Source organism: Dendropsophus ebraccatus, chromosome 8 (genome assembly GCF_027789765.1).
Source record: "Dendropsophus ebraccatus isolate aDenEbr1 chromosome 8, aDenEbr1.pat, whole genome shotgun sequence".
Taxonomy (NCBI): Eukaryota; Metazoa; Chordata; class Amphibia; order Anura; family Hylidae; genus Dendropsophus; species Dendropsophus ebraccatus.
Genome location: NC_091461.1, coordinates 123,438,365 through 123,461,429, shown reverse-complemented (window position 1 = coordinate 123,461,429; position 23,065 = coordinate 123,438,365). Strand labels below are relative to the sequence as shown.

General features: G+C 45.4%; 1 protein-coding gene across 1 annotated transcript in view; it reads right to left on the bottom strand.

The window, feature by feature from the left end:
• ACOT11 (acyl-CoA thioesterase 11) overlaps positions 1-22,302 on the bottom strand; it is a 35,144-nt gene extending 12,842 nt beyond the window's left edge. The window contains exons 1-12 of the mRNA XM_069981690.1: positions 22,229-22,302; positions 20,763-20,926; positions 17,583-17,652; positions 15,140-15,200; positions 13,467-13,568; positions 12,053-12,188; positions 11,159-11,318; positions 8,120-8,239; positions 4,114-4,258; positions 3,773-3,828; positions 963-1,029; positions 540-623 (exon numbers count right to left, since the gene is read on the bottom strand). Of these exons, the coding sequence (XP_069837791.1) occupies positions 540-623; positions 963-1,029; positions 3,773-3,828; positions 4,114-4,258; positions 8,120-8,239; positions 11,159-11,318; positions 12,053-12,188; positions 13,467-13,568; positions 15,140-15,200; positions 17,583-17,652; positions 20,763-20,904 (1,143 nt within the window). The 5' untranslated portion in view covers positions 20,905-20,926; positions 22,229-22,302. The remainder of the gene's footprint in view (positions 1-539; positions 624-962; positions 1,030-3,772; positions 3,829-4,113; positions 4,259-8,119; positions 8,240-11,158; positions 11,319-12,052; positions 12,189-13,466; positions 13,569-15,139; positions 15,201-17,582; positions 17,653-20,762; positions 20,927-22,228) is intronic.
• Positions 22,303-23,065: the final 763 nt, after the last annotated feature.

Genomic DNA, 23,065 nt, shown 5'->3' with positions numbered 1-23,065 from the left:
CATTGACAGAATTTGATATAACATCTTGTGTAAAGGTGGTGATCCAATTCAGCAATACCTTAAAGGGGGTCTCCAGGATTAAAAAAAGCACAGCTACTTTATAAAAAAAAAAAAAAAAGTGCCACCCCTGTCTTCAGGTTGTGAGGGGTATTACACCTCTGCTCCATTCACCTCAATAGACTCCCAAACTGAGGACGAGTGATGCCGTTTCTGAAAGCGGCCATCTTTTTCCAACCATGGAGAACCACTTTAAATGGGCTATCCCAGTATAAAAACCCATCCCCTATCCATGGAGAAGTAGAGCAGTATATGGGTGACGGGGTCCATCCACTGACAGGACTTCCAGGTACAATGTTCGGCTATGTGAGGATATCCTGTGACCTCTCTATGGGTAGGGGGCGTTCCGGGCCACAAAGGGGGCACATTGATACAAACCTGTCCCCGGCCTTTGGGGCCATTCCCGGTCAGTCTCAGGGGACAAGGAGGAATAAATCATCTGGCTTTGTCTCTTAGAGATGAAGGACGTTATATTCTCGTACCTTATTAATTTCTGTGGCGAGGACCCAGTCAGTTTTGGACACCAACATTTTCAAGGCGGACACATTGTTGTAGCTGAGGTAAACCTGCGGAGGACAGCGACCGTTATAACAAAGCTAGTCACATGGTGAGTATACGGTATATACCCTCCTGCCATCAGTACATCTTATATCTCATAGACTAGCATCCATAGGGGAGATTTATCAAACATGCTGTAAAGTGACACTGGCCTAGTTGCCCCCGGCAACCAATCAGATTCCACCTTTCATTTTCCAAGAGTCTGTGAGGAATAAAAGGTGGATTCTGATTGGTTGTTAGGGGCGACTGAGCCAGTTTCACTGTACACCATGTTTAATAAATCAATCTCCCCCAGAGTTTATTATTGTGCATTAATGACAGATGGGGAGGGGTCCCTGGCGGATTACCTGGTTGCAGGGGTCCCATGGGACGGAGAGCGGCACCTCGGACTGTTTACAGGAGATGACGTATTTACTGGTAACACAAAGACAATGGTGTCACCATCAGAGCAGCATGTGGTATGGTACAGACTAGTATATAACTATACCTGCTCCACGTATACACCCCGCAGGGTAGGATGGTCATACATTATAGTATATACACTGCTCCTCTATACATCATAGTATATACACTGTGCTCCTCTATACATCATAGTATATACACTGCTCCTCTATACATCATAGTATATACACTGCTCCTCTATACATCATGGTATATACACTGTGCTCCTCTATACATCATGGTATATACACTGTGCTCCTCTATACATCATGGTATATACACTGTGCTCCTCTATACATCATGGTATATACACTGTGCTCCTCTATACATCATGGTATATACACTGTGCTCCTCTATACATCATGGTATATACACTGTGCTCCTCTATACATCATAGTATATACACTGTGCTCCTCTATACATCATGGTATATACACTGTGCTCCTCTATACATCATGGTATATACACTGTGCTCCTCTATACATCATGGTATATACACTGTGCTCCTCTATACATCATAGTATATACACTGTGCTCCTCTATACATCATGGTATATACACTGTGCTCCTCTATACATCATGGTATATACACTGTGCTCCTCTATACATCATGGTATATACACTGTGCTCCTCTATACATCATGGTATATACACTGTGCTCCTCTATACATCATGGTATATACACTGTGCTCCTCTATACATCATGGTATATACACTGTGCTCCTCTATACATCATGGTATATACACTGTGCTCCTCTATACATCATGGTATATACACTGTGCTCCTCTATACATCATGGTATATACACTGTGCTCCTCTATACATCATGGTATATACACTGTGCTCCTCTATACATCATGGTATATACACTGTGCTCCTCTATACATCATGGTATATACACTGTGCTCCTCTATACATCATGGTATATACACTGTGCTCCTCTATACATCATGGTATATACACTGTGCTCCTCTATACATCATAGTATATACACTGTGCTCCTCTATACATCATGGTATATACATTGCTCCTCTATACATCATGGTATATACACTGTGCTCCTGTATGCATTATAGTATATACACTGCTCCTCTATACATCATGGTATATACACTGTGCTCCTCTATACATCATAGTATATACACTATGCTCCTCTATACATCATGGTATATACACTGTGCTCCTGTATACATTATAGTATATACACTGCTCCTCTATACATCATGGTATATACACTGTGCTCCTGTATACATTATAGTATATACATTGCTCCACATATACACCTCGCAGGGTAGGATGGTCATACATTATGTGTCTGATAGAAGAGTCGGGCACAGAAACATATAGAGGAGACATTTCTAATACCCCCAGGGGCACAATGATGGGAAGCTTTTATTTAGAAGATCCCTCATTTGTTATAGGGTTTAGCTCACAATATGGTATAGACACTGCTCCTGTATACTGACAGACAGGTATATGCACACTTATAGATGTCAATCACTGAGTAGGACCGCCCTCTGTACCCCCCCCCCCCCAGGTCAACGTCCGTATCAGCCATGGCTCCTTAGTTTTGAACAGAGCCGCCGGTACGGTATGTGTCCCTCAGCCATATACACTCACCGGCCACTTTATTAGGTACACCATGCTAGTAACGGGTTGGACCCTCTTTTGCCTTCAGAACTGCCTCAATTTTTGGTGGCATAGATACAACAAGGTGCTGGAAGCTTCCTCAGAGATTTTGGTCCATATTGACATGATGACATCACACAGTTGCCGCAGATTTGTCGGCTGCACATCCATGATGCCAATCTCCCGTTCCACCACATCCCAAAGATGCTCTATTGGATTGAGATCTGGTGTAGCCTCAGTTTCCTGTTCTTAGCTGAGCGGAGTGGCCCCCGGTGTGGTCTTCTGCTGCTGTAGCCCATACTGTGTACTGTGCGTTCAGAGATGCTCCTCTGCCTACCTTGGCTGTAACGGTTGGCTATTTGAGTCACTGTTGCCTTTCTATCAGCTGGAACCAGTCTGCCCGTTCTCCTCTGACCTCTGGCATCAACAAGGCATTTCCGCCCACAGAACTGCCGCTCACTGGATGGTTTTTCTTTTTCGGACCATTCTCTGTAAACCCTAGAGATGGTTGTGCGTGAAAATCCCAGTAGATCAGCAGTTTCTGAAATACTCAGACCAGCCCTTCTGGCACCAACAACCATGCCACGTTCAAAGGCCTCAAATCACCTTTCTTCCCCATACTGATGCTCGGTTTGAACTGCAGGAGATTGTCTTGACCATGTCTACATGCCTAAATGCACTGAGTTGCCGCCATGTGATTGGCTGATTAGAAATTAAGTGGTAACGTGCAGTTGGACAGGTGTACCTAATAAAGTGGCCGGTGAGTGTATGTTCCTATGGAGCCGTCGGAAAGAGACAAGTGCTGTACTCCGCTCTCTCCGGACCTGCAACTAATAAAACCTGCTGGAACGGATCAGAATCTGATTGGTCGCTATACACAATTTACACAGCAGCTAGTGTTGATTATATATATATATATATATACACACACACATAGATAGATAGATAGATAGATAGATAGATAGATAGATAGATATAGTAAAACTAGCTGCTATCTATCTATCTATATACACACACATAGCAGCTAGTTTCACTCTATCTATATACACATATAATATATAGCAGCTAGTTTCTCTTTAACGTTACCGGTCCAGTCTAATTTTCCTCCGAGCAATCGCTTCACGATATCGTCTCTCTCCATCCTATAAAAAAAAAGTCCTATATGAGCACAGCAGATCATCTATCTAAATATCCCCCTATTATTGGATAATCGGTCAATGCAGAGGCCGAGCCATGGGGATCCCAGGGGGGTGCAGCTGTGACCAGGCCCATAAATCAGGGGTCCTGGTGGACCCCAGGCGTATTCCGGACCTGCTAAAAGAAGAAGGTCTGTGCAGCAGCACTGACAGGAGCAAAGGAGATAAGAGCTGCGTGTTACCCCATAGCCGGGACCCCCCTGTGTTACTTATATTAGGAGAATCACTTACCCCCGGCTCAGGTTTGATGTGGGGAAGGATACATGGGTGATTGTTTTCATCGAGAACCACAAATGTCATGAAAGCGCTGTTAATATGACGTCTGGGTACATCCACATCATGGCAAAAGGCCTCGGCACAGACCCCGACCTCCATACTGCAAGACAGACACAGTCACACAATGGCATCTGCAGCAACATAGATAATAGCCCAGAGAATGACAGAGTCTGCTGGGAATTTTGGTTCTACACCAGCCGGAGGACACAGTATTTATTCATAGAGATTAAAGAAATCATGGAGTGGAGGGTCGGGGGTAAGAGCTATGGCCACTACTAGACCAGTACACTATGGCTACCACTACACCTGTACACTATGGCTACCACTAGACCAGTACACTATGGCTACCACTACACCTGTACACTATGGCTACCACTACACCTGTACACTATGGCTACCACTACACCTGTACACTATGGCTACCACTAGATCTGTACACTATGGCTACCACTAGACCTGCATACTGTGGCCACCACTAGACCTGTACACTATGGCTACCACTAGACCTGCATACTGTGGCCACCACTAGACCTGTACACTATGGCTACCACTAGACCTGCATACTGTGGCCACCACTAGACCTGTACACTATGGCTACCACTAGACCTCCATACTGTGGCCACCACTAGACTGGTATACTATGGCCGCCACTACAATAGTATACTATGGCCGCCATTAGACCGGTATACTGTGGCCACCACAAGACCACTATACTTTTGCCACCACTAGACCGGTACACTATGGCCATCACTAGACCGGTATACTATGGCCGCCACTAGACTACTATACTATGGCCGCCACTAGACCGGTATACTGTGGCCACCACAAGACCACTATACTTTTGCCACCACTAGACCGGTGCACTATGGCCATCACTAGACCGGTATACTATGGCCGCCACTAGACTACCATACTATGGCCGCCACTAGACCGGTATACTATGGCCGCCACTAGACCGGTATACTATGGCCGCCACTAGACCGGTATACTATGGCCGCCACTAGAACGGTATACTATGGCCGCCACTAGAACGGTATACTATGGCCGCCACTAGAACGGTATACTATGGCCGCCACTAGAACGGTATACTATAGACTAGTTTAAAGTCCTTCATAGTTTGTCTGACTCAGGACCGGACTAATATTAGGAGCCAGGTTGGCAGCGCACAAAGTGCTACTCAATCTAAAGGGGTATTCCCACCCAAAATGAATGGTAACACCCAAATGTCACTGTACTCCAACATTTCCAGGAGGTATAGCAGAGGAACGGCACATCGCAGCTCATAGATAAACCAATGATCTCAGCCGTATCTCGCTATAAATGTATGAGCGGTAATAACTAACACAGGTTCCTACAGGCTGAGATTTCAGACAGCGGCACAATAACCCCATAAGGTTTTCTTCTCCGGAGCTTTCTCTCACATGACCTTTGTCTCCAGGTGTAATCGGCAAATCTACCGCCAGATAACATTCACCAGAGACTTCTACTGATTACACTGTGTCAAGGGCAAAGTAATCCATTACATTCCAATATGATCAAAAACAAATGCAGCTTGTGACAGGTCACACCCCCACCAGGTAACATCCCCTCCAGGTAACACCCACACCAGGTCACACCCCCACCAGGTAACATCCCCTCCAGGTAACACCCACACCAGGTAACACCTCTACAAGGTAACACTCCCATCGGATAACACTCCCATCGCGTAACACGAGTCCCATCGCGTAACACGAGTCCCATCGCGTAACACGAGTCCCATCGCGTAACACGAGTCCCATCGCGTAACACGAGTCCCATCGCGTAACACGAGTCCCATCGCGTAACACGAGTCCCATCGCGTAACACGAGTCCCATCGCGTAACACGAGTCCCATCGCGTAACACGAGTCCCATCGCGTAACACGAGTCCCATCGCGTAACACGAGTCCCATCGCGTAACACTCCCACCGGGTAACACCCCCACCTGGTAACACCCCCATCGGGTAACACTCCCACCTGGTAACACTCCCACCTGGTAACACTCCCACCTGGTAACACCCCCATCGGGTAACACCCCCATCGGGTAACACCCCCAACGGGTAACACCCCCATCAGATAACACCCACATCGGGTAACACCCACATCGGGTAACACTCCCAATGGGTAACACTCCCAATGGGTAACACTCCCAATGGGTAACACTCCCAATGGGTAACACTCCCAATGGGTAACACTCCCACCGGGTAACACTCCCACCGGGTAACACTCCTCCAGGTAACACCCCCATCAGGTAACACTCCCACCGGGTAACACTCCCACCGGGTAACACTCCCACTGGGTAACACTCCCACCGGGTAACACCCCTCCAGGTAACACCCCCATCAGGTAACACTCCCACCAGGTAAAACTCCCACCAGGTAACACCTCAACCAGCTAACACTCCCACCGGGTAACACCCCCACCGGGTAAAACTCCCAACGAGTATCACCCCCATCAGGTCACATCCCCACCAGGTAACACCCCCTCCAGGTAACACCTCTACCAGGTAACCCCCCCCCCACCAAGTAACACTCCCACCAGGTAAGGCAACACTTAATCAGATAAACTCCATTTACATACATAAACATTAGGGCATATACCAGTTACCATGACAGATTACACAACCAGAGCAACTCACACCTGGGCAGGTAGATCTATATAGGTAATGTAAATACCAGTGATCGGGTTCCATAGTCTTGTTTGGTGATGGACAGGTGTGAGTGGTTCTTCAGGTATGTAAGAATAATACATTAATGTATAGCTATTATGTGCATAATAATCATCAGAACAAAGTTCTCCCCAGGGCTTGAGCTATTCCCTTACCTATGAGCAGGGCCCTGAATGCTTAGGATCAGGTGTTTATCCTGCCTGCTCGGCTGCAGCCCACATCTACATTTAGTGGGGGGAATCATCAGGGACATCCAACAAGGGCATCACATCCATCACCACCTTTCTGGGGTCTTTTATGCTTTCCGTCCACCCCTGATGCAAATTCTTTGCTCTGTTGTCTTCAGTGCCCCACTTCCTGTCTAGTGTAGATGCTGTAACAGACTTCCTGTCCCTGCTGTACACTCTAGCTTGGACTTTACCTTGCCTTATAACTTTTACCTGATATGGTTGGCTTCTGTGGGTGTAAAAGGCAGGAGGTGTATTGGGAGGGAAATCTACTGGCTGAAATCTAAGCTAAAAAGTCCATTACAGGATGTACACCTGACAGGAAGTCCATTACAGGATGTACACCAAACAGGAAGTCCATTACAGGATGTACACCTGACAGAAAGTCCATTAAAGGAAGTGTACCAGACAGGATGTCCATTACAGGATGTACACCTGACAGGAAGTCCATTACAGGATGTACACCGGACAGGAAGTCTATTACAGGATGTGCACCTGACAGGATGTCCATTACAGGATGTGCACCTGACAGGAAGGCCATTACAGGATGTGCACCTGACAGGGAGCTCATTACAGGATGAACACAGGACAGGAAGTCCATTACAAGAAGTGTATCAGACAGGAAGTCCATTACAGGATGTACACTGGACAAAAAGTGGCTCAATAGGGAGAACAGAGCAATCAGTTTGCATCAGGAGTATAAAGAAAGTATAAAAGACCACAGTAAGATAGTACAATAACTTACTGCTATATGTTCATTGATTAGAAGCACGCATAACCAAGTGTGTTTCTGATGATCTGCCGGCGCCATCTTTACCTCAGGGTGATTCTTATGTGGATTTCACAGCATTGATCAGATGGCACCAGGTTACCTATAAGTAATATTCTCATGCCGGCCGACATCTAATAACTTACGGGAGGAGAGAACATGGCGCCATGCATTAGGTTATTAGGAATCTCTGGATCATCAGATGCTGGATTAACAGAACCTAATGGCACATGGTGAGCTGTCAGACAGTAATTACAGCTGTACCCTGCGGGTTACTCACCTGTCTTTGAAGGCATTGTTGACAATGGCCTTTAGGATCAAGCGGTCCCCGACTTGGGAGGGTCCCCGAAAATGGAACATTTCAATTACCTTTAAAGTTGGGTGAGCGTGACAAAGCCGGCTGAGTAAAGAGAAGCAACCGGTTACATAGAGGTAAGTGATGAAACGAGTGCTGGATGGTAACAGATTATACAGAGTATATAATGTCAGAGTGTCTGTCATCCCTTCACATGGAAAATCCTATAGGATCAAAGTCTCACATATGTGCCCAAAGTTTAAATGTAACTCACATGTGCACCATAATAGTCACCTGTGCTCCCAGTGCACCATAATAGTCACCTGTGCCTCCAGTGCACCATAATAGTCACCTGTGCCTCCAGTGCACCATAATAGTCACCTGTGCCTCCAGTGCACCATAATAGTCACCTGTGCCTCCAGTGCACCATAATAGTCACCTGTGCTCCCAGTGCACCATAATAGTCACCTGTGCCTCCAGTGCACCATAATAGTCACCTGTGCCTCCAGTGCACCATAATAGTCACCTGTGCCTCCAGTGCACCATAATAGTCACCTGTGCCTCCAGTGCACCATAATAGTCACCTGTGCCTCCAGTGCACCATAATAGTCACCTGTGCTCCCAGTGCACCATAATAGTCACCTGTGCCTCCAGTGCACCATAATAGTCACCTGTGCCTCCAGTGCACCATAATAGTCACCTGTGCCTCCAGTGCACCATAATAGTCACCTGTGCCTCCAGTGCACCATAATAGTCACCTGTGCTTCCAGTGCACCATAATAGTCACCTGTGCCTCCAGTGCACCATAATAGTCACCTGTGCTTCCAGTGCACCATAATAGTCACCTGTGCTCCCAGTGCACCATAATAGTCACCTGTGCTCCCAGTGCACCATAATAGTCACCTGTGCCTCCAGTGCACCATAATAGTCACCTGTGCTCCCAGTGCACCATAATAGTCACCTGTGCTCCCAGTGCACCATAATAGTCACCTGTGCCTCCAGTGCACCATAATAGTCACCTGTGCTCCCAGTGCACCATAATAGTCACCTGTGCCTCCAGTGCACCATAATAGTCACCTGTGCTTCCAGTGCACCATAATAGTCACCTGTGCATCAGTGCACCATAATAGTCACCTGTGCCTCCAGTGCACCATAATAGTCACCTGTGCCTCCAGTGCACCATAACAGTCACCTGTGCTTCCAGTGCACCATAATAGTCACCTGTGCTTCCAGTGCACCATAATAGTCACCTGTGCCTCCAGTGCACCATAACAGTCACCTGTGCCTCCAGTGCACCATAACAGTCACCTGTGCCTCCAGTGCACCATAACAGTCACCTGTGCTTCCAGTGCACCATAATAGTCACCTGTGCTTCCAGTGCACCATAATAGTCACCTGTGCTTCCAGTGCACCATAATAGTCACCTGTGCTTCCAGTGCACCATAATAGTCACCTGTGCTTCCAGTGCACCATAAGTCACCTGTGCTTCCAGTGCACCATAATAGTCACCTGTGCCTCCAGTGCACCATAATAGTCACCTGTGCCTCCAGTGCACCATAATAGTCACCTGTGCCTCCAGTGCACCATAATAGTCACCTGTGCCTCCAGTGCACCATAATAGTCACCTGTGCCTCCAGTGCACCATAATAGTCACCTGTGCTTCAGTGCACCATAATAGTCACCTGTGCTTCCAGTGCACCATAATAGTCACCTGTGCTTCCAGTGCACCATAATAGTCACCTGTGCCTCCAGTGCACCATAATAGTCACCTGTGCTCCCAGTGCACCATAATAGTCACCTGTGCTCCCAGTGCACCATAATAGTCACCTGTGCCTCCAGTGCACCATAATAGTCACCTGTGCCTCCAGTGCACCATAATAGTCACCTGTGCTTCAGAGCACCATAATAGTCACCTGTGCCTCCAGTGCACCATAATAGTCACCTGTGCCTCCAGTGCACCATAATAGTCACCTGTGCCTCCAGTGCACCATAATAGTCACCTGTGCATCCAGTGCACCATAATAGTCACCTGTGCCTCCAGTGCACCATAATAGTCACCTGTGCCTCCAGTGCACCATAATAGTCACCTGTGCTGCCAGTGCACCATAATAGTCACCTGTGCATCAGTGCACCATAATAGTCACCTGTGCCTCCAGTGCACCATAATAGTCACCTGTGCTTCAGAGCACCATAATAGTCACCTGTGCCTCCAGTGCACCATAATAGTCACCTGTGCTTCCAGTGCACCATAATAGTCACCTGTGCTTCCAGTGCACCATAATAGTCACCTGTGCCTCCAGTGCACCGTAATAGTCACCTGTGCCTCCAGAGCACCATAATAGTCACCTGTGCTTCCAGTGCACCATAATAGTCACCTGTGCCTCCAGTGCACCATAATAGTCACCTGTGCATCCAGTGCACCATAATAGTCACCTGTGCCTCCAGTGCACCATAATAGTCACCTGTGCTCCCAGTGCACCATAATAGTCACCTGTGCCTCCAGTGCACCATAATAGTCACCTGTGCCTCCAGTGCACCATAATAGTCACCTGTGCTCCCAGTGCACCATAATAGTCACCTGTGCTCCCAGTGCACCATAATAGTCACCTGTGCCTCCAGTGCACCATAATAGTCACCTGTGCTTCCAGTACGCCGTAATAAGTCACCTGTGCCTCCAGTGCACCATAATAGTCACCTGTGCTTCCAGTGCACCATAATAGTCACCTGTGCCTCCAGTGCACCATAATAGTCACCTGTGCTTCAGAGCACCATAATAGTCACCTGTGCCTCCAGTGCACCATAATAGTCACCTGTGCTTCCAGTGCACCATAATAGTCACCTGTGCCTCCAGTGCACCATAATAGTCACCTGTGCTTCAGAGCACCATAATAGTCACCTGTGCTTCAGAGCACCATAATAGTCACCTGTGCTTCAGAGCACCATGGCAGTTATCACAAATTTTGTTCATTGTCAAAGTAAACAGAGGGTGCAGTTGAGAGTATGCAGTAAATCTCAGCTTTGTACCTGGCAGCTATTGTGGCAATATTCTCCATCCAGGCCATTATCTGCCCACCAAACGTATTGCCCTGATGGTTGGCATGAGGAGGCAGCACCAGTTCCACACTCTCCACGCGGGTCTTCTGGGCAGGGACTTCTCCATTCATCCCGCGCTCCCGGCTCCTTTCTATATTCATAGATTGGATAATATGTTATACTCTGCGGCTCTCCGCCTGCTCTGGTTTTCTAGGACCATGAAATAGTTTGGGGTTCGTTATTTGCTGTAGTGGTGGCTGTGCGGAAACTGGGGCGGACGCACAGACAACGTAACAGGCATAAAGGCAGCTTAAAGGGGGACTCCATACCCCCCGGCGATCTCCAGATTGGCCCGCGGCTCCTTTATTTTGAATACATGGTACGGCATGTGACATTCCTATGGAACCATCGGAAAGAGCCGAGTGCTGCACTCCATACAGGCGCCATAGAGAATGAATAGAAGCGCAGGTCATGTGCCAAACCCGCAGCTCTATTCAGAACAGAGGAGTCGGGGGCCGATATGGAGATTGCTGGGAGGTACGGAGGTCGGACCCCCGTTATCTATTACAAGTTCTTTTATCTAGAAGTACCCCTTTAATAAAGCAATTTAGTTAACAAAATAAAGTTACTTTCCAGAATACCCCTTTAAGACCCCCTTTAAGAAACCTCCCTATGTGAAATCACTCATAAAGTTCCTTAGAACCAAATTAGTGGGAAATTTCCTCTATACAACCAACTGGATGCTGCGTCTGGGCTGCTGAGTATGGTGGAATTATTAGGGAATAGATGGAGAGGGGACACGTAGTGAATCCCCCACCTCTCCTGCCCCCTCAGTTATTATAGGCCAGAACCAGGACCCCCCCCCCCCCCATCTGTAATACGGACCATCCTGCTGGGAGCTCCGGGTCAGCAGCTCCTTTATATTGTCAGTATGGACTAGTCTCATCCTCCGTCTCTCGGCAGCGATGCTGTGCTCCAGGTGCTCCTCCTCCGTCACCGGCGTCACCGGTTTCAGCTTCACCTGCAGAGAACAATGGTCCGTCTGGTTACACGGCCGGAACGGACTGAACCATCTGCACCCAGCGGCATATTACAGGAGCCATTATGTGTAAGGGTCCAGGCAGACAAAGCGATTTGTAACGATGGCAAACGAGAATGTTAGAATGCCTATTGTTAACCTGAAATCGTTCCCCATAATACACAGAACGATATAACGGTAATTCACACGATAATCGCCCCGAGTAATAGGGCCCTAACTTATTATTCCTCGTTGTCATCGTTTAGTGGGGTGGTATCATTGCACTCAGGGCCGGCGTCAGCAGAGGGGTTACCTGGGCCAGTGTCAGGGCCCACAGCGCCTCGAGGGGCCCAGAGAGAGAGAGAGGGGCCCAGAGAGAGAGAGAGAGAGGGGCCCAGAGAGAGAGAGAGGGGCCCAGTGTTCTAATGTTCAAAGGGGAACAGAGAAAAGGGTGAAGGACCTGATCACATGACCCGCAGGTCCTCAACCTTACAGTGTGGAGAGCAGCCGGGCAGAGAGGAGGAGGGAGAAGACTGAGCTGTAAGTGCTGTGTGTCAGTGTCAGAGTGTGTCATTGTCAGTCAGTCAGTGTCAGAGTGTGTCATTGTCAGTCAGTGTCAGTCAGTCAGTGTCTGTATCAATCAGTGTCTGTGTCAATGTGTTTCATTGTCAGTCAGTGTCTGTGTCAGTCAGTCAGTGTCTGTGTCAGTGTCTGTGTCAGTCAGTGTCTGCGTCAGTAATGTGTGTCATTGTCAGTCAGTGTCTGTGTCAGTCAGTGTCTGTGTCAGTCAGTCAGTGCCTGTGTCAGTCAGTGTCTGTGTCAGTAATGTGTGTCATTGTCAGTCAGTGTCAGTCAGTGTCTGCGTCAGTAATGTGTGTCATTGTCAGTCAGTGTCTGTCAGTCAGTCAGTGTCTGTGTCAATCAGTCAGTGTCTGTGTCAGTCAGTCAGTGCCTGTGTCAGTCAGTGTCTGTGTCAGTAATGTGTGTCATTGTCAGTCAGTGTCAGTCAGTGTCTGTGTCAATCAGTCAGTGTCTGTGTCAGTCAGTCAGTGCCTGTGTCAGTAATGTGTGTCATTGTCAGTCAGTGTCTGTGTCAGTCAGTGTCTGTGTCAGTAATGTGTGTATATGTTAGTGGTGTGCATAGTGTGTGGCTGATGGGTGCATAGTGGATGGATTGGGGGCCCGCTGAGGCTCTGTCACCCGAGGGCCCACACAAGCCTGGAGCCGGCCCTGATCACACTCATGGTAATAGGATTCATAGTAAGTTTATTATTTTCTTACTTTTTTATTGTCTTGTGGTTGAGCGACAAAAGTTGCAAACGCCTGACAGACCTTCCATTCCTTTCCATTACACAAGTCCTCAGAGGTGACATGGATTCCGACCTGAAGAAACAATGATGAGTAACTGGCGGAGGTTCAGCAGCTATGGGGCCCCTGGGATATATACTCAGTCTGGTATATACCCCTCAGGCCTCGGAGTTGTAGCGTGGTTGGTCTTGTGTAATATCAGCAGTTGGGTAATTTGCTCCTATAGGATCTGGGATGATCCAATACTAATGTAACCTTAGTGATTACGAGACCCTGTCAGCTGTGGATGATAAAGGAGCTGCAGAGGGTTATGTTACCATGAAGTAAATGCTCGTATCTGCTTAAAGGGGTACTCCACTCAAAGATAATTTTTTATATGCCCCTGCCCATGGTGAGACTAACAATTCCTTCCATACTTGTTATTATCTATACAGTCTCCTTCCCCCAGTTCTCATCTGCTGCGTTCTGCTGAAAACACAAAAAACTGTGTGTAAGCCTTTCTCTCTGCCTCCCCCTCCCTTCTGAGACAGCTGATGTAAACAAGTCCCTGGCAGGCTGTACCTGTAACATTGTAGCTTCTTTGTAATGCCATAAGGGATAATCTCAGTGAGTTCATCAGCAACTTGACTTCAGAATAACCCTCCCAGCATTACAAAGAAGCTACAATGTTGCAGATACAGCCCGCCAGGGACTTGTTTACATGATCTGTCTCAGAAGGGAGGAGGAGACAGAGAGAAAAGCTCACACACAGATTTTTGTGTCTTCAGCAGAAAGCAGCAGCTGAGAACTGGGGGAAGGAGACGGAATAGATATTAACAAGTATGACATGAATTGTTAGTCTCACCATGGGCAGCAACATATAAGAAGTTATGTTTGAGCGGAATACCCCTTTAATTATTTCAAAACTTACTAAAATAACTCATATTCCTCCATCTCTGGTGTCAAGGAGGCTGTGCCAAGCATTGAAATGCCACAACCGCACGGTGGGTACTAGTAGTGAGGCACACACGGTGGATACTAGTAGTGAGGCACAAACGGTGGATACTAGTAGTGAGGCACACACAGTGGATACTAATAGTGAGGCACACACAGTGGATACTAATAGTGAGGCACACACGGTGGATACTTGTAGTGAGGCACACACGGTGGATTATAATAGCGGAGCACAAATGATAGATACTAATAGGGGAGCACACATGGTGGATACTAATAGCGGAGCACACATGGTGGATACTAATAGCGGAGCACACATGGTGGATACTAATAGCGGAGCACACATGGTGGATACTAATAGCGGAGCACACACAGTGGATACTAATAGCGGAGCACACACAGTGGATACTAATAGCGGAGCACACACAGTGGATACTAATAGCGGAGCACACACGGTGGATACTAATAGTGAGGCACACACTATGGATACTAATAGTGAGGCACACACGGTGGATACTAATAGTGAGGCACACACGGTGGATACTAATAGTGAGGCACACACAGTGGATACTAATAGCGGAGCACACATGGTGGATACTAATAGCGGAGCACACACAGTGGATACTAATAGCGGAGCACACACAGTGGATTACTAACAGTGGGCCACACACAGTGGATGCTAATAGCAGTGAGCAGTCATGATCCATACAAACCTCCATGCTGGAATTAAAGGCCCGGTTCACCTTAGTCTTCAAGTTAACAACTTGTCCAACACTGGAAATATAAAAAAGGCTATTAATAAAGAAGAAGAATCACCTGTCTTCATGTGCCGGCCTATGGCAAATCATCCATATCTTACACCTAGTAAAGGGAACGGGTGACATTAAAAATCCAGTTCCGGATGGATGTGAATAAGAATAATAGATAGAACTGCTTTGCTTTAAATGTTTACAAAATAGAAAATTTTAGCTAAAAACATACACAGTGGTGTCTTGGATTTGGAGTATAATTCGTTCCAGGACGGCGCTTGTAATCCAAATCACTCTTACACCAAAGCAAATGTTCCCATAAGAAATCACTGATCTGCAGAAAATTGGTTCCACACCCCAAATATACTGATTATTATTCTGAATAACATGTAGAAGAGATGAAACAATGAGAAGCAGCTGAATCTGTGATATATAAGTTACTGTACAGTATAGCAGCATGTGGTGTATAATGTATAGTAACTGTATAACCCTGATAACACAGCAGCTGGATATGTGATATATAAGTTACTGTACAGTATAGCAATCAGCATGTGGTATATAATGTATAGTAACTGTATAACCCTGATAACACAGCAGCAGCTGGATATGTGATATATAAGTTACTGTACAGTATAGCAGCATGTGGTATATAATGTATAGTAACTGTATAACCCTGATAACACAGCAGCTGGATATGTGATATAAAGTTACTGTACAGTATAGCAGCATGTGGTGTATAATGTATAGTAACTGTATAACCCTGATAACACTGCAGCAGCTGGATATGTGATATATAAGTTACTGTACAGTATAGCAGCATGTGGTATATAATGTATAGTAACTGTATAACCATGATAACACAGCAGCTGCATATGTGATATATAAGTTACTGTACAGTATAGCAGCATGTGGTATATAATGTATAGTAACTGTATAACCCTGATAACACAGCAGCTGCATATGTGATATATAAGTTACTGTACAGTATAGCAATCAGCATGTGGTGTATAATGTATAGTAACTGTATAACCCTGATAACACAGCAGCTGGATATGTGATATATAAGTTACTGTACAGTATAGCAGCATGTGGTATATAATGTATAGTAACTGTATAACCCTGATAACACTGCAGCAGCTGGATATGTGATATATAAGTTACTGTACAGTATAGCAGCATGTGGTATATAATGTATAGTAACTGTATAACCCTGATAACACAGCAGCTGGATATGTATATATAAGTTACTGTACAGTATAGCAGCATGTGGTGTATAACGTATAGTAACTGTATAACCCTGATAACACAGCAGCTGGATATGTGATATATAAGTTACTGTACAGTATAGCAGCATGTGGTGTATACTGTATAGTAACTGTATAACCCTGATAACACAGCAGCTGGATATGTGATATATAAGTTACTGTACAGTGTAGCAGCATGTAGTGTATAATGTATAGTAACTGTATAACCCTGATAACACAGCAGCTGGATATGTGATATATAAGTTACTGTACAGTATAGCAGCATGTGGTGTATAATGTATAGTAACTGTATAACCCTGATAACACAGCAGCTGGATATGTGATATATAAGTTACTGTACAGTATAGCAGCATGTGGTATATAATGTATAGTAACTGTATAAACCTGATAACACAGCAGCAGCAGCTTGTCGATAAAGGATGGAGCTGCAGATCCCCATAATGCAGTAGCATAGTACAACAGGCTAGAATAGAGAAGCAGGGCCGCTGTCAGAGGTCTGTGTGGTCACATGACAGTAATGGGGAAGGGGTGTGTTCAGCATGGACCAATCAGGAAGTGAGAATCACAGAGCTGTGCAGGAGGACAGTACAGCAGCAGTGTATATACTGTATAGCTGAGTATAAGTGCAGGCACATTATAGCAGCAGTGTCTATAGCTGAGTGTAAGTGCAGGCACATTATAGCAGCAGTGTCTATAGCTGAGTGTAACTGCAGGCAGATTATACTGGAATGGAGAGGATGGGAAACACAAGGACTGACAAAGACGGCAGGGAGGAATAGGCAGTACAGATGTGGGCACATACATGCAGCACTCTCTGTCCGGGGAGAGAAGGGTTACAGCTATGAAGAGATTACCTCCACAGTCCTGTCCCCTGATGCAAGCCCCAGCCTGAAGTGGATCTGCTATGATTTGGAAGGTGAGGGAGACTTCCTGGGTCAGAGTACAGGGCTTTAGACCCTGCTATGCAGACCATGCCCCTCCCCCACTCCCCCTCCCACCCAGTACAGGGAGCTCTTAAACCAAAGCAATGCTCTTACACCAAGTTACAATTTAACAATTGTTTATTTAAAAACTCTCTCAGTCCGAGTTACTCTTACACCAAGGTACCACTGTAAATAAATATAACATCAAAATGTCATCACCTAATTGTATGTTCAAAATAGATGTCATCCATGGAGGCAGTGACACACGGGCAGCCTGCGTGCCTCTCGGCTGTAGAGAAATAGGAAGAACAGACATCATTATAACACCAATATATTTTACAGTTCATGCTACTGTTATAATCGTATATTCTACAGGACACAGGCCGATGTTAAAAATACAGGACACAGGCCGATGTTACTAATACAGGACACAGGCCGATGTTACTAATACTGGACACAGGCCGATGTTACTAATAGAGGACACAGGCCGATGTTACTAATACTGGACACAGGCCGATGTTACTAATACTGGACAAAGGCCGATGTTACTAATACTGGACAAAGGCCGATGTTACTAATACAGGACACAGGCTGATGTTACTAATACTGGACACAGGCTGATGTTACTAATACTGGACACAGGCCGATGTTACTAATACAGGACACAGGCCGATGTTACTAATAGAGGACACAGGCTGATGTTACTAATAGAGGACACAGGCCGATGTTACTAATACTGGACACAGGCCGATGTTACTAATACTGGACACAGGCCGATGTTACTAATACAGGACACAGGCCGATGTTACTAATACTGGACACAGGCCGATGTTACTAATACTGGACAAAGGCCGATGTTACTAATACTGGACAAAGGCCGATGTTACTAATACAGGACACAGGCTGATGTTGCTAATACAGGACACAGGCCGATGTTACTAATAGAGGACACAGGCTGATGTTACTAATACAGGACACAGGCTGATGTTACCAATACAGGACACAGGCTGATGTTACCAATACTGGACACAGGCTGACGTTAGTAATACAGGACACAGGCTGATGTTACTAATACTGGACAAAGGCTGATGTTACAAATACTGGACACAGGCTGACGTTAGTAATACAGGACACAGGCCAATGATACAAATACCGGACACAGGCTGAGGTTACTAATACAGGACACAGGCCGATGTTACTAATACAGGACACAGGCTAATGTTAGTAATACTGGACACAGGCTGATGTTACCAATACTGGACACAGGCTAATGTTAGTAATACAGGACACAGGCCAATGATACAAATACCGGACACAGGCTGAGGTTACAAATACAGGACACAGGACACTCTGAAATTAACGCCTTCATATGCTGTTTTAAGAACACACTATGGTATATGAAAGCTGATGCTGCTAATACGTTATGAAAACTTAAAATTCCTGATTCCAATAATTGAATATTTAATACCTACTGAGCTTGTATCGTGGGAGTGGTGGGCTGGTCGCGTGTTATATGTTATATGATTCATTTTTATTATTTGTTTTTGTCTTGCCTTTTTGTTTGTGTTTTTTCCTTTTCCACTATTAGTCATATATAAGATATTATTCTATTATATCTTAGTGTTTCTTTATTTTATTTACGGAATACTACCTGTACAATTTTGCCGCGTTTGGGGATGTTATCCATTTACGGACAATATTGCTACATTATTCAACTCCGACGGACTATTCTAGGAGACTCGCTTTTGGACATTATGTCTTTTCTGTATTAGGGCCAGTTCACACTGAGCAAGATCGCGGCAATCCCGCCGTGCTCAGTGTGCTGTGGTAAGTGAATGGAGAGGGCGCGCGCTTGTCTGCTGCCGCCGCTCTCCGCTCAAAGTACTAACATGTTCAGAGCTCCGCCGCGGAATTGCGCAGTGTTTGCTCAGTGTGAACTGGCCCTAATGTAGTACTGCAAATTCTCTCATACCCTACATTACTATGTAAATATCATCATTTAATATGGTAATACAAGAGATACTGTACTTTATGCTTCTTTTTGTCAAAATGCCGAAAAATTTAATAAAAAGGTTTGAGAAAATGAAATAAAATAAAATACTGGACACAGGCTGATGTTACTAATACTGGACCGATGTTACTAATACCGATGTTACTAATACTGGACAAAGGCCGATGTTACTAATACAGGACACAGGCTGATGTTACTAATACTGGACAAAGGCTGATGTTACTAATACTGGACCGATGTTACTAATACCGATGTTACTAATACTGGACAAAGGCCGATGTTACTAATACAGGACACAGGCTGATGTTACTAATACTGGACAAAGGCCGATGTTACTAATACTGGACCGATGTTACTAATACCGATGTTACTAATACTGGACAAAGGCCGATGTTACTAATACAGGACACAGGCTGATGTTACAAATACTGGACACAGGCTGACGTTAGTAATACAGGACACAGGCCAATGATACAAATACCCGACACAGGCTGAGGTTACTAATACAGGACACAGGCCGATGTTACTAATACAGGACACAGGCCGATGTTACTAATACAGGACACAGGCTAATGTTAGTAATACTGGACACAGGCTGATGTTACTAATACTGGACACAGGCTGATGTTACTAATACTGGACACAGGCTGATGTTACTAATACTGGACAAAGGCTGATGTTACTAATACAGGACACAGGCTGATGTTACTAATACTGGACACAGGCCGATGTTACTAATACAGGACACAGGCCGATGTTACTAATACTGGACACAGGCTGATGTTACTAATACAGGACACAGGCTTTTGTTAGTGATACTGGACAAACACCAGGGAGCTGCCCAGCAATAAAGGATGATTACTTATTAGTTTCATCTCACTGCAGGGTGCTATGTGTATTACAGATGTATGTTTTGTGTATTATAGATATATGTTATGTGGGTTATAGATGTTGGTTGTGTGTTTTATAGATGTGTTATATGTATTATAGATGGGTGTTATGTGTATCATATATGTATGTTATGTTGATCATAGGTGTGTTATGTAGATGATAGATATGTGTTATGTGGATTATACAGTAGATGTAAATTATGTAGATTATAGATGTGTGTTAAGTGGATTATAGATGTGTGTTAAGTGGATTATAGATGTGTGTTATGTGGATTATAGATGTGTGTTATGTATATTATAGATGTGTGTTATGTAGATTATAGATGGCTGTTATGTGGAATATAGATGTGTGTTATGTGGATTATAGATGTGTGTTATGTGGATTATAGATGTGTGTTATGTGGATTATAGATGTGTGTTATGTGGATTATAGATGGCTGTTATGTATATTATAGATGTGTGTTATGTGGATTATTACTATCAGTATAGTGTTCCCACCTGAGAGGCAGGCAGCGGTGTCGATCCATTTCAGCAGTTGTCCGGTGCTGAGTTGGCCGCGGTGGTTGGCGTGACACGGGAGCACCATCTGACTCATACGCACCTCGGTGGGGTTCCGTACATCTCCATTGTTACCCTCCATGACGCAATGGGGCGGCTGCAGCCTGAAAACAATCCACAGGTCAATATCAGGTTCTGCAAAAGATGTTACAAGTATTTTACTATATCAAGGAGTTTCCCAGGGAACAAAAATGTTTTTCTTTTAAATCAACTGGTTTCAGAAAGTTATATAGATTTGTAATTTACTTCAATTCAAAATTCCAATACTTATCAGCTGCTGTGTGCCCTGCAGGAAGTGGTGTATTCTCTCCAGTCTGACACAGTGCTCTCTGCTGCCACCTCTGTCCAGAGCAGGAGAGGTTTTCTATGGGGATTTGCTGCTGCTCAGAACAGTTCCTGGCATGGACAGAGGTGGCAGCAGAGAGCACCGTGTCAGACTGGAGAGAATACACCACTTCCTGCAGGGCACACAGCAGCTGATAAGTACTGGAAGACTGGAGTTTTTTTTTTAATAGAAGTAAATCACTAATCTATATAACTTTCTGAAACCATTTGATTTGAAAGAAAAATATTTTTTGCTGGAGTACCCCTTTAAAGGGGCCACCAAACCGGAGTATGAAGAAAATTCATGCAATGCTCCATGGGTAAAAAAAATATGCAAAGTAGTTCATTTCCAGAAGAAAAATAAATCCACAGCGCCCCCTACTAACTGCAAGGTAAAAGATTCTCAACTACTTTCTTATGCGACACCGCTGAAGCTCAGGCTAGGACGGTCAGCAGCGATCTATCATTATATCTAATAGATTATTGATAAGTAATAATAACATAATAGAGTCCTGGCCGCGGCTCCGGCATCAGTGCGGGGTATATGCATCTGTGTTACACTAGTGTGAACTCAGCCATAGACCTTACTGACGAGTGATCTGCTCCATATGGGAATTATCTAGTGCACAGGTGTTGCAAAACTACAATTCCCATCATGCCTGGGCAGCTGAAGGCTGATGAGAGTTGTAGTTCTGCACTAGCTGGAGGCCACAGTCTGACCCCCCTGATCTAGTACTTTGTTATACAGATCTGTCTATAGTCCCAGGCTCCAGTATAGCTCACATGGTCCTACTTCCATACTTGTTCTATGAATCACTGTGAACTCTTATGAGTCCCAGTGTGAACACGGCCAAAATCTAACAAGGTGACGACCTACAAAGAGTGAATAACAACCAAATCATACAGCAATATAAGTGGTTATAATGTCTCCTACATACAGAATAGTAATACAATCCCACAGCGAGTTACATAACACCCTGCACAAGTTATATAAAGAGGCGGACACACAGGAGGAGGCAGGGAGAGGGTTAACAGCAGCCCAATAGACAATTGTAAAGTATATAGTAAAAAAGAGACTGTACTATAATATGATCCAGCGTCCCTCCACCTGAAGACATAGTATAGTGCCCTGCCCTCCCTCCACCAGGACTTCCTTAATCCAGCAGCATAGGCGTGGAGCTGGCCTTAAAGGGGCAGTTCACAAAAAAAAAAAAAAAAATCTTTCAGATCAACTGGTGGCAGAAAGTGCCATAGAGTTTTAATTTATTTCTGTAAAAAAAAAAAAATCTACAGTGTTCCAGTACTTATCAACTGCTGTATGTCCTGCAGGAAGTGATGTATTCTTTCCAGTCTGGAGAGCAGGGGAGGTTTTCTATGGGGATTTGCTGCTGCTCTGGACAGTTCCTGACATGGACAGAGGTGGCAGCAGAGAGCACTGTGTCAGACTGGAGAGAATACACCACTTCCTGCAGGACATACAGCAGCTGATAAGTACTGGAAGACTGGAGAGAATACACCACTTCTTACAGGACATACAGCAGCTGATAAGTACTGGAACACTGGAGATTTTTTAACAGAAATAAATTACAAATCTCTGGCACTTTCTGCCACCAGTTGACTTGAAAGAACAACATTTTTTGTGAACAACCCCTTTAAACCAGTAGAGCCCAAAGCCTTAAAGCGAATGTTCCATCAGGTGCATCACTTTAAGTTTTTTACATGAATAGATTAGCGCCGGTGCAGGGATGCCAGTGCGGCGGTCCTGAAGCTTCCGGCCCCCAGTGTAAAACAAACCCTCTGTGACACAGCTCCATTAGAATCAGTGGAGCCGCATCACAGAGGGGAGGGGATTTTGTCACACTGGAGGCTGCTCCCTGCCCGCCTCCACTGCTCCGTGCCCGCCTCCACTGCTCCGTGCC